General features: G+C 33.7%; 2 protein-coding genes across 9 annotated transcripts; one reads left to right on the top strand and one right to left on the bottom strand.

The window, feature by feature from the left end:
* Window positions 1-2,625: 2,625 nt before the first annotated feature.
* On the bottom strand, window positions 2,626-7,377 carry LOC107430802 (uracil phosphoribosyltransferase). Of its 8 annotated transcripts, none has more exons than XM_048463403.2 (10): window positions 7,012-7,377; window positions 6,659-6,694; window positions 5,840-5,898; window positions 5,309-5,404; window positions 4,998-5,079; window positions 4,299-4,347; window positions 4,010-4,071; window positions 3,622-3,689; window positions 3,152-3,207; window positions 2,626-3,066 (listed from the first exon to the last, which is right to left on the bottom strand). In XM_048463403.2, exons 3-10 carry the CDS (start codon window positions 5,888-5,890, stop codon window positions 3,009-3,011), a joined length of 522 nt encoding a protein of 173 aa, XP_048319360.2. In that variant the 5' UTR covers window positions 5,891-5,898; window positions 6,659-6,694; window positions 7,012-7,377; the 3' UTR covers window positions 2,626-3,008. The 8 variants fall into 8 exon arrangements, with proteins under 8 accessions (XP_048319360.2, XP_048319358.2, XP_048319364.2 ...); XM_048463401.2 differs by having other exon boundaries at window positions 6,616-6,694; window positions 7,012-7,374; XM_048463407.2 differs by lacking the exon at window positions 5,309-5,404 and having other exon boundaries at window positions 7,012-7,370.
* A 5,259-nt stretch (window positions 7,378-12,636) lies between these two features.
* Window positions 12,637-13,308, top strand: LOC125418875 (glycine-rich cell wall structural protein 1.8). Its single transcript, XM_048463564.2, has one exon. The coding sequence runs from the start codon at window positions 12,637-12,639 to the stop codon at window positions 13,306-13,308; it is 672 nt and encodes a 223-aa protein (XP_048319521.2).
* The last annotated feature ends 3,226 nt before the right edge of the window (window positions 13,309-16,534 follow it).

The following is a 16,534-nucleotide window of genomic DNA, read 5'->3' on the forward strand; positions in this document are numbered from 1 at the left end:
AGCAGGCCACACGCACTGGACAGACCGGTGACCTACGATGGCACGACCTCAGCCACTCAATCTCCAGCCGGTGGAGTGGCTAACGTGCCAAGATCGGCAAGTAACGCAGGCAGTCGGCTTCCTCCCCATCAGCTGGTTTTTCGGCGGCTAGCAGCCATGCAACCAGTCCATTCCCACCAATTTAAACCCCTTGAGTCCGTTTCCAAGCTCAAATTGGCTCAAACCTCGCTTGTTTGTGGGATATTGTGGAGTTCAAAACCAGCCGTGACTCCCCGATGGGATTCCGGCCATCTCCGACGGCGGTGGGGCAAATTGAAGGTATATTCTTGATGTCCTCGTTATAAGCTTCGATTTGGTACCTTATTTGTCAATTATGATTGAGTATTTTGAAAGATGCCATTTTTGGATAAAATAATATTATTTTAATGTGGTAATCTGAAAAATGTATGTGTGATGTTTAGATAATTGTTATTTATATTGATGATGTCCAATTGTGTTGAATTACATAAATATGGGTTGAATTAATGTTTTCTTAAGTTTGGAAAGCTGTAGATTTTAAACTGCTGTTAAATTATTGTTAATTTTACTGGGAGATTACTGTGAAGTTATGACAGCTAATAAAATGTATCTTTATATGCTTAATTATTTGTGGAATTGTATGTGGTTCTACTAACATTTAGTATGAATTAATTTGAAAGTTTGCGGAATTGATTATATTGAATTATTGTGGAAGAGACTAATTTTATGAAATTATGATTTAAATTTTATTATGTTTATTGATGCTAAATGGAAATTTGGTTTATTAAGGAATTCTTGATTTTTATTATTGTGATTTAATTGTATTCATTACGTATGAGCAAGGTGTTTTCATTTAATTAAGTGTACTTGGATTTTAATATTATTTTTGGACATGATTTGGCTTTAAATATTTCGAGGAAAATATTGGTTAAGTTTGGTGGTTTCAAATTATATAATTATGCCCTTGGAATATAATTTAATTAATTTTATGATTTGGGGAAAAATTATTTGTATATTATTATCGGTGGATTTATGCTGGTATTATTTAAGAAAAATGTGGGACGGTGAATTTGAAAAAATGGTATAATTCGCACGGTGAATTTTGGAAAAATTGCGTATTTTAATAATAAATATGGTTATTTATTTTAGATGCACCCATACACGTATCGGTGTTCTGTACTGTATATGTGGATGAGCGCGCAAGTTGTAATGTCTCCCGTGAGTTGCCATCGGACCGAGGGCAGGCAAGTTTGATATTGGCCATAAGCCGCCCCCCTCCATGGCCGGGATGACGGTTTAAGCAGCGGTGCTGTCGGGACACCGAAGCGACCGTATGCAAGTTTTTCTCTTTAACCTCCCGTCAGTCGGTGCTCGGGACGACGGGTACCTTCGGGCACCACTGGTATATAGTATGGTGCATCAAGTATTTTTTTTTTTATGTTCGTAGATATATTTGTATGTTATCTTGTTTGATATTATACTGCATATACCACACCATACGGAGACGGCGAACCAATGTGGTCCGTGTAAAGCTAGCCCCATAATCATGTTGCCTACGAGTCCAGGGGATCGGATGGCCAATATAGGCAACCATCCTGGTTTGTATTGGTAGCAAGGTGCCGGCGACAGCTGGAATTATGGATCACGTAGCATGTCAAAAGGTATCGTACGTATTTCCATTACAAGCATGCATATTTCATTTTATGCTAGGGATTTTAAGATATGATTTTTATGTATTTATGTTATGTTATCTAATTGTGATTTAATTTCTTACCAATATTCTTAATCGATGTTATTATATTATTATTACTACCATATGATACCTTCGGATAAGTATAACAGCCTACGGGCAAGAAAGATAGCCATCGGGCAAGTATAATAGTTCTCGGACAAGTGGTAGCCTTTGGGTAGATGAGATAGCCCTTGGGCAGGTGTGGTTATGTGATAGCCCTCAGGCAAGTTACATTAATACCAGTATCATTAAAACGTTGTTATTGTTTTTATTTTGTTGTTAATGTGATGTTGTTTTACCTTTCTTTCTATGTTACGCATTGGCATATTTTTAACACGATATTGAAGTGTAATTGACATGTGCAGCACTAAGTGGGTGGTGTGGGCGGACGAGAATCTCTAATAATATATCTTAGTTGGTTATTTACTAAATTGATTCCATTATATGCCTTTTATATAATTTGTTATCGAAGTGCTGCTAGTTGTGGAACTTAAATTGTAGTAATGTGGGAGGAATAAGGTGGTGTATATAGAAGTATATTTTCAGTGCAAGAAAATTGTGGTAAGTCCAACCCTTAGGGGAGGTTCTGCCGGATTTTCTATTGGAGGATCCGGTAGGGTTTCCCTAGGATCTGGACTTGTCTAGGGTTCCTGTGAGAAATTTTGGACGGGTGCTGACATAAATATATATCCCTATATATATATATATATATATATATATTCATGTTTGCATTATTCCTGGTCATTTATTAGATTGGAAGCTTCATTAAACGGATCAAATTCTCTATATCTCTTTTGGTAGCTCTTGAAGCCTCTTATTTATTTCGTTTGGTAATGAATTAAAAGTTTAAAATTATGCATGTGTCTATCTAAAAATGACTATTCGGAATCTTCTACCATCTAATTTATAAACAAAAATTATTCATGTTTACAACTGGTTAACCGAGGATTTTAACCTGGGCAACACTTCATGAAATATTGTCCGCTTTGAACCTCGCCCGCATGGTTTTAAAGGGCCTCTCAAGGGAAAGGTATCCACGCATTCTTATAAAGCATGTTTCGTTCCCCTTTCCAACCGATATGAGATTTCACAATCCACCCTCCTTGGGACCCACCAACTGTAACAGCCCACACCACCCACATGAGACATTGTCCACTTTGGGCCCCGCCCACATGGTTTTAAAACGCTTTTCAAGGGAAAGGTATCCACACCCTTTTATAAGGCATGATTCGTTCTCCTTTCTAACCGATATGAGATCTCACACTGACCCTTTATCATTGACAGTGGGATCAATTATTCCAATGTATACGGGAAGCCTGAAAAAATTACAGAAAATAATTATCTTAAGAAATGCTGACCTTTAATCGAATCGTAAAATATAATTTGACAAACATCATTTACCCAGGGAAATTCTCACTCAGCTTTTGAAGAGCAGGAAGAGCAGCTACAGCACATATCTGTGATAATAAATCTTCTTTTAGTCATGTACAGACCAATGATATGTAAACAAATCCATCCATAACTTCACTTCCACCATATCATATCACTACGTGCAGGTTTTTAAAAATTCAGGTGTCATCACAGAGATCAAAGTATCAGCATTCATAGTCACCCGAAAACAAAAAAAAAAAAAAAAAAAAAAAAAGGGGGAAAAAAAATCAATTATTGATTTTCAAACATTTATTTTAAATTTTGGTAATACTATTTCCACTCTTATATGTTAGGTTTAATCACAAAAGTCATACTTGTATTCTTATGTGTTAAAACTTAGAAGTGGCTCTGAATAACCTACTACAACTGATTTCACTACATATGACATTCAGTCCACCAGATGTTTACACATCATAGCTTTTATTGTAAAAAAGACTTACCACTTTAATTTGCTGATTACCAATCCCACGTTCCTTTAAGAGGTTGACAGCTGCAACTATTGTGCCACCTGGTATCGGATATCAACAAAAGTAAATAAGAGTGTCTCTAGGTGAGACTCATAAGTAAAAACAGGTCAGGAAACACATTAATGTGCTGTTGAAGCTGCAGAAGCTAAGGATAGAGATTACAAAAAAGTTAATCATTAATTTTTGATAAAAAAAAAAAGCAAAGAAATGATATCTAAAGTTGCTTATCAAATCTGAAAGATAATTAAAGACAGCAGATTCTACATTCCATCTGAAAAAGATTTCTAATTGTCGAATGTCTCTGAACTATTATATAAGAGCATGACGCAAGGAGCTCCAGCCATTAGTATAATATGAATGGCTGTTGCCAGCATAGGATCAACCACAAATATTCGAGACCCTTCAGGAAATATATCAGGTAGCCTACAAAAGGTATAACAAGACATGTAACTAAAGTTGCCCACGAATAACTATACGGAGCTTGGTGTTCCAGAGAGAAACAAAGCAATAAAACAAAAAATTTAGAACATGGATTTATGGTAGTTAAATCATAATACAAAAAAATTGCATAGACATCTGTTTAAACATAAGAAACAGTAAGATCAAGAAAATATATTTAAGTTTCCTAATTTCTGATAGGGAACTCTTACTTGTTAAGATATAATGCTGGAAGAAGTGTTTCCTCATCTCTGCTGAACCCTTCATTTACAAAATAAAAATAGGTATCATAAACTATATTAGTATGTCTGCTCCATATATGAACTGTCTCCTGTTTTATAACACGAATCATGCTGATGTGCTCACCTTAAGATATTTCCAGTATCTATATATATATATATATTTTATACATGATCATAGATTGCCACCTCAATATATGATTAGAAAATAAAATATTATGTGATGAAGTGACAAGTCATAGTAGTCTAGCGCCCAGAATGGTACTGGTTGTAAAGTGAAAAAAAAAGAAGTTCCCATTAGATTAAAATTCTCCTTCTCTCTCTCTCTCTCTCTCTCTATATATATATATATATATATATATATGTATATAATCTAACAATCTGAATTGTTAGAAACATGAAATATGAACTCTGGCATTAAAAGTAACTCGATGGTTAAATATGAATCATGAAGCAAATGAAAAACAAAATTTTCAAGAAAAATAACCAAACAAGTTGGATGACAACATCATAACAAGAACAGAAATAGAACTAATTGTGAAATGAAAGAACACCTATCAGTCTTTGCTGTGACCAAAATAATCACATTGATCCATTGGTTAAACATGAAGGGGCTACATCCCGAACCACTCAAACAAAATAGAAACACTCAATGCCTCTTTCTATTCTTACCCAGATGATATGTTTTGGTTGCTGGCAAAATAGAAGAGGCATGTTCTGCTAGAGCTAGCCCAGCCCTTAATATTGGAACAATCTGCAGAACTAAAAGAACAAATAATTACTTGATAGCTTAAGTTAGCAGGTTTACACATCCACTTAGAACAATGTAAGCTTGTAAAACAAGCGTATTAGAACATACAGAAATAAAAAAATTAAAAAAAAAAAGAAAGAAAAAACAGCAGAAAAGCACTATCAGAAAATGCCATAGTGTCGTAATCCCATAAAATAAAGTTGAATAGCAAATAAGAAAGAACTAAGAGTACAAAGGATGCTGTAGTAACCGCCACAGGTTCCCTTGGGTCTATAAACTCAACAGAGGCAACAGACATTGGTGACTGAATCTCCCCTGTTACAGTTGGCTGACATCAACAAACCCAAATGAATGTAAATGGAAAACAAGAGTAGCCACCAAGAAAGAAAACATTGTTATACTTTCTCCCTGTTAAGGAGAAATACAAATCTACAGTAGTTTATCATAGAATTTTAGCAATATACGTACAAAATTGACAATTCAACACTGAATCTTGAATGAGAAACAACGAAGGCAAAATAACAGATATTATCATCACCATTGAACGAGAGAAAAGTAGTATATCTTGAAAGACATTCTCTACTACCTATCAAACTAGTAGGGAAAACACTGAAAACAGGTTTATCAAGGAAAACAAAAGTGATATAGGTTAATAAAATCGAATAATATCCATATTAACAATGTCTTGAATTTTAAACAATGGAACAGAACAATTACAATCATAGGTCATAGATCACTTGCATGCACAACTTAAACAACTAACCAGCCAATCCCTTGAAGCCTCGTACATAAGTAGCCTTCCCAACTCAGCCATTGCATTTCCTATGATATTTGAAGTTCAAAGCCTTAAAATCTACTTAATTTGTTAGCAGCAATTAGAAACCAAAAGAAAATAATAATAATAATAAATAAATAAATAAATATATAAATAAAGAGAATTAAAAAAAATGAAATTAACGTTCACAAATACAAAGTAATCTATCATCAGCTTAACAAGGATGCAAGAACACTAATCAGTTACTAATTAGGCTAGGATCACCCAGGTAATTATCCATGTAAATCTCAGTTTTACAAAACCATTTATTTAATTTCAAGCGGTTTTCTTGATTAATGAACATTTGAGCACTAAATTAATATTGGACATTAAAATGCATATTATAATTGCTAACGGAATGGACTTAGTGACAAGCTAAGCTGAATCCTCCTGAATAATTAAAGAAAGTGGCAACAAGCACAAATTATAATGATAATTGTGACATATTAATCGGTATTTCCCCCTTTAAAACGAGTAATGTGATTTCAAATATTTAAAATTAAATTTCAAGCAAATCAAACTGAAAATATAAAAAATGAACAAAAATAGACAAAAATCATTCTCCACAGGATTGTTTGGGTACACCTTGAGAAGTGGTTATTGCATTTTAGGAATGTGTAGCCAGTGCTTTGAAATATAGTTGATTTTGGAAAACCAAAGCTTACCAAAAATGGTTCTTCTAATACAAACACAAGCACAAACACATGCATCTATTTACTACTTACTAAAAATGGCACAGGGAGTTTGTTCATTCCTTAAAACTGATACCTAGTGCTTGATCAATGGATGTGGCGGTACATAAACCTGAAGAAAAGAAAAATACAATCAATAAAATTCATCAGCAAATCACTACAAGCTCTCTCATTCAAAAAAATGATCTTGTCCGAGCCCAATTGTTGCTCTGAAGAATGATAAAATTTACTCTTTCTTTGTTCTTTCCAACCAAACAGAGCATACAGTTCAAAAAAAGGAAAAAAAAAAAAACAAAAAAAACAAAAAAAACAAAAAACAAAAAACGTAAAAAAGTTTGTTAAAGTTGTCCATGAATAACGTATAATTTGGATAAATATGCTTTATCGACTATTTTAAATCATGGATAGAGGAAGGGCTCCAATAATTACTTCACGGTTCATGCTATCCAGATTGAAAGTTGTCCACCTGTAGTACTTGTACTGTTGATATTTCTTTGCAAAAAATAAAAAATAAATAAAATAAAATAATAATAATAATAAATAAAAAATAATAAAATAAAATTTTGGATCCACTGTCCCTCCCTCTCCATCGAAGAATGCTGACACCTCATCTAAAATTTGAAGTCTGAAATAAGTTATCTGTTTCCCTCTGTTTTATCGTTAACCTTTCGTTCAAGAAATCAACGCCGCCGCATGGGCTATGAAGCTTCCTAGAACATCATTAATGTCTACATCTAGAAGAATTATTAGAGGTAAGTTTTCAAGCGTGAGAAAAGCATTACATAATACTTTTTTTTTTTTTTAATTCTTTTCGAATAAGAATTATAAGACGTAAACGGCAAAAAATGATGGAAAAGACGCTAATGGAAATAAAATTTAGAAAACTAATTTTATAACTGCGTTGTCATTTACTGGCTGGTGGAAAGAGACATATAGATAACATTTTATCTACATAAAGGGACAAAGAATTTGCACCCGCTTAAAATGATTTATTTTTTATTGAAAAAAATTATACACGGGCCCATTTTTGTTTTACATTAATATTGTAGATAGCAGTTCGTTGTAATTTCATGGCGATCCATACACATTTATGGGAAGCCTAAGGCCATGTTCAACGGTCATTTTTGTTTATATATATATATATATATTTTACTATGTGAATATCCTCATATTGTTAAAATGCTATATATTTCCCAGAATTATATGGAGTTTTGTAACTCAGTTAACTCTATGCAATTTAGTGACAAATATACTGTAACTATATATATATATATATATATAACTGGAATATTCATTTCCCATGTGGGCAGAAGCTAGCAACAGCCACATACGTACGTTTGCAATATTAATGCAAGTTATTAATTGAAAAGAAAATTAAACCGGGCTTCAACTTGAAGGTAAACTTAGATTCGTAGATTCCTTCATGATTTTGTTAAACTGTTGAGTAGTAGTCCATTTGATAGCCAAGCGGTGACCGGCCTTTATCCCAAAAAAAAAAAAAAAAAAAAAAAAAAAAAAATTGATGAGTGACCAATCTTTGAGTCCATTTGGCAGCACCTTTTTTTTTGTCCACAAAAGTTTTATTTGATGGTTAAAAATTTTTTTGTTCAAAAAAAATAATTTTTAAAAAAATTCAAATTTTAAGTTTTTTTAAAAATAAATTTTTTATTTTTAATCTTATATGGAAATCAATAAACATTTAATACAGTAACTTTTATTTATAATTAAATATTTAAATAATTTTTTTTTAAAAAGAAATCTATTAAATAAAATTATACAGACAAATCTTTTATTTTTATCAGTTATATTAAATAAACACTCTATTCAACGTATATAAAAGTTTTGTGCCATCTAAGAACTTCTTACCAAATATTTTTTCTTCGTTCACTCCTTCGACAATGCAAACATTTTCTTCGAATTTTCTTGGAGGCTGTGAAGAAACATAGCAAATATCTTAAAAAAAAAAAAAAAAAAAATCCTTGATAACGAATTCATGAATGTATTATGAAGTAAAAATGCTCCACCAAAGGAATCAACATCAGCATCGAGTATACCCTGGATTGAAAATTTCTCACATTTGACTTTGTCAAAGATTCCTTTTCTACGTTTCCTTATCGCAATGGGCCACATGACCAACATGTTCCTTTAAACAATATTCATTGAATGCCTCGAAACAGGAAGTCAAATTAACCCCAAAAAACAAAGCTATCTTCTTCTTTTCATATTCCTAAACTAAATATGTTAAGTAAGATATAGGTGTGGTTTCCGGGAAACTAATTAAAGCAAAACAAAACTACTTTTCTTCGTTTGATTCTCTAGCTGTCGATAAAATATATAGCTATAAATATGTTAAGGGTAGCCAAAGCAATCGGAAAAAACACTTATATATATTCTACTACAGTATAACAGCTAAGGAAGATAGATAGGTAGATATAATACAAAGCTTTATAGTGGTGCAATATTTAGTGATGGGCTGCAACTGGAGCGAGGAACAGCAACAACCTAAGCAGAAGGATCCAGCTGCTTATACTAGGCAGCCGGCATCTTCAGGAGTCCGACCTGCGAGAAGAAGAGGTAACACGGGCAGCGCTGGTGTTGTTGCTGCTGCTGCTGCTTCTGCTGCTGCTTCTGCTGGTGGCGGTGGAGGAGGTGGTGGTGGTGGAGGAGTATGTTGACGATGTGCAATGTGCACACGATGTGTATTCAACAGTTAGTTATTGTGTATATCATGTCATTTAACATGTATAAGGGAATAAAGTAGACAAAAACAAAATTATAGAGGAACTGTAATCCTCGAGAGTTATTTTCTTTTTATTTTCTAGTGATATAGGGATGTAAAAATAAAATAAAATATATATATATATATATATATATTATATATATATATATATATATGTTGTAATTTGTAAAAGAAATGATAATGGTCATTATTATCGTTTAAGCTTTTCCTAATTTTTCTATAAAGGATGGATGCATATATAGATTCATTAGATAAAAGTTTTAAATTGTTACATCTTTCCTGATTAATTAACTAGTGTGCCATACATATATATATATATATATATATATATATATATATATATATATATATGTGTGTGTGTGTGCATTTCCTACCAAAACATACTTTAAAATGTTTAAAAGCTTTTAATTAATCTAGATTAAGGAAGGATCACCTTTTATTTTTTTGGGTGAAATGGAATTCTGTTCAGTTTCAGATTGCGAGTGTACTTTCCATGAAAAAAAAAACGAAGGGAAAATGATATGCAACTTACCATTATATTAATTCTTATGTTGACATTGTTTTTATCATAGTTCATTAGACGTTAATTATAAGTACCTTTAAACGTGTAAAATAAGTAATCATAGGATAAATTTTTAGGTTTAGAGATCAAATGAAAATACCCCCAAGGTTAAGGGTTTAAACGTCCATATAGGTGAAAATCCCTCTTTTAAGTTGTAATTAGAAAAAAAAATTAAAATAATTAATTAAGATTGTTCATAAAAGAAATTTTTGCTTAATGGAAAATGCCTAAATAGAATCTTTTTGTTTGAACACAAACTTTTGGAATAGTTCAAAGAACTTCCACTAAAGAACAAGATTATCAACTAACATTAATATAATCTCACACATATATAAGTTTGTATTCTTCACAATCATTGATATAATATCATTTTATTAATAAAGATAAAAAAGGGTAAAATAACCTAAATAAATAAATAATTACTTTTTTGAGATAAGGATGAAATTTTATTATTAATTGCTAAATGAAAATAATGATGATAATAATAATAATAAGGCAGAAAATATTGTAGTTGGAATTCCATTATTGCAGATGACGCGGAGGGAGCGTCAAAAGTTGAGGCCATATTCAGTTTTTAGTTGTGTTGTGGGTCATAGTGATTGAAAACTTGGACCATTGTCAAATGGCACTTATTGTGTGCTCTTTTTTTTTCTTTGGAAAAATAAGTTTCAAGGTTTTGCAATTGAATTAAAACAAAATAGTACTAACTTTCAAGATCGATAAGAAAAATGTTATGTTGGCCTTACCAAAAATCAAACTAGAAAATGCAAAGAACTAGCCAATTTTGCGTCTGCGTGCCAATATTGTGTACGGTTTACCAAGTTAGAAATTCAGAATTAGACCAACCCAAAAAATCAAATAACGAAAATGTCAGATTACGACAGCAAGAACTTGTAAACTTGGAAGTATTCGTGATTAATCTCTATCATGTGGGTCCCACTCGCCAAGTGCAGTGCGGATCTCACAATATATATATATATATATATACATATACGAGATTTGCTGTACAGTGAGAAAATCCATGGGGTGAGAATTGTGAGGAAGAGAAGTTTGCCATTAACTTTATCTAAAGTACTTGCAGAGATTTTCTTTGTGAGAGAAATAAAACAGTGCGCACCCATTTACACAAAAAAAAAAAAAAAAAAAAAAAAAAAAAAAAAAAAAACCTAAACTGCAAGAGACTTTTTTGTTGGAATTGTACTTTTACAAGAGCAAAAGGAAATCTCAAAGTCATTAAACGTGTAGATTGAACAGAAAACATAAACAAAAACAAATAACTGTCACTAGTAAATGGAATTTTTTTTTTAATTTTATAAATTGGCGATAAGGGGATTCAAATATTGTACTTTTACAAGAGCAAATAGTGGTTTTGACATTTAACAAATAACAATAATTGGTACTTGTTGGTATACTTGAATAAGATTATAGTCTTACCAGGGTCATAATTGGTACTTATTTGCTTATTTGCTAAGCATTTTTTCTTTTGGTATATCATCAGCATTTAATCGGTTTGGTGATACCCAAAAATAATAATAATAATTTAAAAAATAAAATGATGGAAATTCAGCATCAAAGTAGAAAAAACACATGAAATTAATCACACTAGTCAGATCCTACGAAATTAATCCTTTCTACGTTCATATCTAAGCATTATTTTCCTTTCTGCGTTCATCTCTAAGCATTCAGCACGAAAAAAAAAAAATCTAAGCATTCAGATCGAAAATTGCAGAGTGAGAGAGGAAGAGAAGGAACCTGAAAGTGGTTGTATTGCTGGAGGTGCTGGGTGGTAGAGAGAAACATGCTGGAGGCAGAGAAGAACGATGGTGAGCTTGAGCTGCTGGAGCTGGAGTTGGTTTAGGGATTTAGGAAATGTGATTCTAGAGCTGAAGGAGACGGGTTCTTCTCTGCTGTTTTTTCTTTTTTTCTTTTTTTTTTTTTTTTTGGTTGAAAATGGGTGCCACTCACCATTTCATTAAACCAAGAAAAAAAGTCTCTGCATTTTTTTTTAATTTTTTATTTTTTGTGTAAGCGGTGCGCACCGTTTTATTAATCTTACAAAAGAAGTCTCTACAGGTATTTCAGATAAAGTTAACAGCAAATATCTCCTTCTCACTTCTCACGATTCTCACTTTATAAGGTGCGAACTTTCTCATTCTGCAGCAAATCTCATATATATATATATATATATATATTAAAAATTCATATAACAGTTCAAATTATATGCAAGCATCCCATTTATATATTCATTTTTTTTCGCATATCATAAATATTTTAATTTTTAATTTCAAGTGTCAAATTGAATTGGACCCATTTCATCAAACATCGACCAATAACGCATTTTAATCAATTTAAAGAAAATTTTTACAGTCGACTTAAATAATTGGTTTTCAACCCCATAAGCTAAAATTTCAAGAAAATGAAGGATCAAAAAGTCATATAAATATATATATATATATATATATATATATATTATCCGTAGTTCACAATTTGTTTACACATTTAGGAAGCTCAAAAAGCTTCCCTTGTGCAACATGGCAACACCCTCCTAATTAAAGTCAACAAAAATGCCAAAGAAGAAAGTAAAGGGAAACATAGTTTTGAAAATGGAAAATATATCGCGAATTTTTTTCACTATAAAAGGAAAGGTACCTTTGGAAAAAAAAAAAGAAGTAATTAATTATATATTACCAGTTATTTGATATCTGAGATTGGAGAAAAAAAAAATAATAATATTAATAACAATATAAGATCAATGAAGACAGTGTTCATCATACCTATCGTTGTGGGATCGGTGCTGATAGTAATAGTATTACTATGGTTGATATATAGACGATGTGTAGGAGTGGAGGTTTCCGTAGAGATTGAAATTGGCGGAGTCGGAGACAACAATAATAATTCCGATTTGGAAGCTGGAGATGGCAAAACAGAAATATTGCATAATGATCAGGCTAGTGATGGAAATATGTACCATTGGATTAGCACTAATACCTTAGAACAAGGAGGAGGAAAAGGAGAAGAAGGAGAGACTGGCGAGGGGAGAGGAGGAGGAGGAGGAGAGGATTGTGGTGGCGGAGGAGTCGACTCCGGTCATCATGGCGGTGCCGCCGGAGGCCATGGACATGGAGGTGGAGGAAGAGGAGGAAGTGGTGCAGTTGAAAGTGGAGGTGAAGGTGGAGGAAGTAGTAATGTTGAAAGTGGAAGTGGAGGAGGGGGTAGTACTTTTGACCATGGAGGAGGACATTCCGGTGGTGGAGGAGGATATTCCGGCGGAGGAGATCATTTTAGTGGCGGTGGAGGAGGATATTCCAGTGGATATTCCGACGGAGGAGGATATTCAGGTGGAGGTTACAGTGACAGTGGAGGCTTCAGCGGTGGCGGCGGGGGAGATTATTTTAGTGGCGGTGGAGGAGGGAGCATGTGGTGAGAATTGGGCTGGAAGGAACAAGGAAGCAAAGATATTTTAATGTGATTTGGAAATTGAATGTGTATTATTATTATTATTTTTAGATCAAGAAAGTGAAGGCTTTGACAAGATAATGTTTGATAGATTAATACGGTTAATCTGTATGTCTGTTTTTCTCATCGATTGTGAAGTAAATTATGTGCACTTATGGTTCAAAATTTCTTTTACATATAGTATCGATTTTTTTATTTGTTATTATTATTATTATTTATAGATTTTAGTTTTTGTTGCAACATGCAATTTTAAAAACTAGAGAATAAAATTATCTAACTAAACTTATTCCATATAGGAAGATATAGGGATTCAACTTGGCCATGTATAGAAGGTTACATCAAATAGACGCACTCTATAATACACCAAAACAGTCGTACTAAGCAAAATAAATACTAAAAGGTATACTGTTACAGTCACTTTGCTGTATTTCAAAGTGCAAAATAGAAAAGCATATATATATATATATATATATATATACATATATATATATATATATATTTATACCTATTAATGATTTAGTTATCTACTTAATTCACTTAATTATTAACTATTTAAGAGTAATATGGATATATAATATACGATAATGTTTTTTTTGTTTTATGTTTTAGTAAGGAAAACGAACCTTTTGATAAGAGTTTATCGGATTTTTTAAAAAAATTAAAAAAAAAAAAAGATTATTGCATTTTTTTTTTTGTCCCTGGTTAGTATTGTCCTACATCAGTATGATATAGCATAAATGAGTTAGATATCCCGTTAGATCAGAACTGTTTATTTATATATATATATATATATACACATAGCACTACAATTTAATTCCTAATTCCATAAATGGGTTATTATTTCATATAAATATATATATATATATATATATATATATATATATATATATATTTAAATATATAAATAGATTAAACTTCAAAACCATATACCAAAAGAAAAATGAAGTCTTTTAGAGATTGATTTAAGAGAATTGGTAAAACCAAATACTCTGGACATCCCTTACAATTAAACAAACTCCACCCTTTGGAAACCGCTTATGAATGGAAGTCTAATGGCAATCTGGGAAATTTGAGCATGGATCTTAGCATTCTGGTAAAGAAGATTGAGCTGTTTGCAATTCGCCTGCTATTTACAAAATATATAATTAATATTGAATCAATTATATTATATAACATTGCTTTCCTTCAAACTTTGATGGATAGGTGATATACAGGCTCTAGTTTGGGAGATAAGAAAATTAATAAATCTTTAACTACCTTAATACAACAGCAAAGTAATACAGAAAATCCCCAACAAAATGTGTTTTGTGAGAGGGAAAATGTGTTTGGAAGCCATTTTCAGCCTAAAATGTATATTCTTTTTCATATTTCTCTTTATTGGTTATATATATATATATATATACAGTCTGTCTGTAACACCCCGTCCCGAATCGCACTGGAATCCGTGCACGTTGACCGAGGTTGACCGTTGACCGAAGGGGGTCAATAGTTGACTTTTTTGACTCGGTGAGAATTTTGAGTTGACTAGGGTACCGTGGCGAAGTGCACGATGCCACGAGTTCGTAGACTGGTAGCACGTCGAAAATGGAGCTACGGTTTGAAAGTTATGGACGAAACAAGTTGCGGTCCAAACTGTCCAAGGGGTGCCGGAGTTGACTTTTTTTTATGGGGAATTGAGCTTTGACTCATGCATGGTTGTGAAGTGCTCGTCGATACGAGTTCACAGACTAGCGGCACGCTCAAAACGGACATCCGGTTAAAAAGTTATGGACGTTTGAAGTTTACCGGATACCGTATTATTTTAATGTTTTTGGGTCGGTGAACAGTGAAATGCCACGTGTCAGCTTCTGAGTGGTCCACGTGGCATGAACAGTGTCACGCAGGGTTTTAATTTTGAAAAACTCTCGGGGAAGAGAGAGAAAGAGAGAGAAGAGAGAGAAAGAGAGAGAGGAGAGAGAAAGAGAGAGAGAGGACCCGCCGGCCGCCGGTCATGTTCACATTTTTCCGGCCTAGTTACTGTACACGCGCCGGCCAGCCAGATTGCCCACCTCATTTCCGGCAAAACCTCCAAATTTCACGGCGAACGGCCGCCGGACGCGCCCGGATCGGACGTCCGAAGTTTGGCGGCGATTTTTCCCCCTCCACCGCCGGCCACCGCGAATCGGCACTATTCCAGCCGATATACAGTACACGCGCCATACACCCATCATCCTCTCCTCAAGTCCGGCCTACCCACCAAATATCACGGCCATCGGACCACCGACGCGCCGGGATCGGAGCGTTTTCAGGCGAGGGGTCGAAAATCTTCAAACGGTGATTTCTCCGCCGTCCGACCTCCGTTTTGCTCACCGTCGGTCTCGTTGGATTGCTCTCCTCACGATCTACAAATCTGCAAAATTTCACAGCAAACGGCCACCGCCGGAAAATACTGTTCCGGCGAGTACCCGAAAATTCCGGCCAGCTCCAGTCCGCAGTGTTCGACCTCCTGAACCCAAATCCGACTTCCGTTTCCGCCAATTCGCGACGGTTTGGGAGAATTGCGGAGCCGAAACCCGGAAAGCTTCCCGACGAAATTCAAACCCCGTCGGGTATGATCATCGAAAATTAAGACCGGATCTGTGATTAGCATCACTCGAGCTTCGATTCGGTATATAACTCGTAAATTCTAGATATCGTTTGTGTTTTGACCCCCCCGGGTACCGGGTATTATTTACCCGAATAAAATATTAATTTATTTGACTGTCTGTGAATTTTGTTCTAGGAGCACCGGTGAGTCGTAGAATTGATCCCGTAGTGGATCATAGGTTAATTGCGTGCTCCAGGTGAGTGACCCACCTTCAAATTAATTTTGGGGAATTTAATTGATGAATATATTATGTGTGAATTAAATATTTGGAATTTAATTTCTATGTGCCAAATATTTATTGGATTTATTGTAGAATTATTTATGAATTTATTGGATTTAAGAAAATGCGAATTCTACAAATTTATGCCGTGTGGAATTATTTTATGGTTTTGAGGATTTTGAAATTGGTGTGGTTTTAATGGTAAATTGGGCACGATTTGATTTTCAAATATTTCAAGGAAAATATTTGGTTATGTTGGTGATTTCAATTTTTATGAAATATGCCCATAAAATATTATGGGATTTGATTATGGACGGGTCCTGACACTGTCTATGGTGCGAACGGTCC

Source organism: Ziziphus jujuba, chromosome 6 (assembly GCF_031755915.1).
Source record: "Ziziphus jujuba cultivar Dongzao chromosome 6, ASM3175591v1".
NCBI lineage: Eukaryota > Viridiplantae > Streptophyta > Magnoliopsida > Rosales > Rhamnaceae > Ziziphus > Ziziphus jujuba.

Bases quoted from the DNA above. Each gene is read 5' to 3' on its own strand.
- LOC107430802 (XM_048463403.2), bottom strand. From the start codon at position 5,890: ATGGCTGAGTTGGGAAGGCTACTTATGTACGAGGCTTCAAGGGATTGG. The intron at 3,690-4,009 runs CCATTCATATTA...ATCCGATACCAG, and splicing joins TGATCCTATGCTGGCAACAG to GTGGCACAATAGTTGCAGCT. The intron at 3,208-3,621 runs GTAAGTCTTTTT...TTATTATCACAG, and splicing joins GTAATCAGCAAATTAAAGTG to ATATGTGCTGTAGCTGCTCT.
- LOC125418875 (XM_048463564.2), top strand. From the start codon at position 12,637: ATGAAGACAGTGTTCATCATACCTATCGTTGTGGGATCGGTGCTGATA.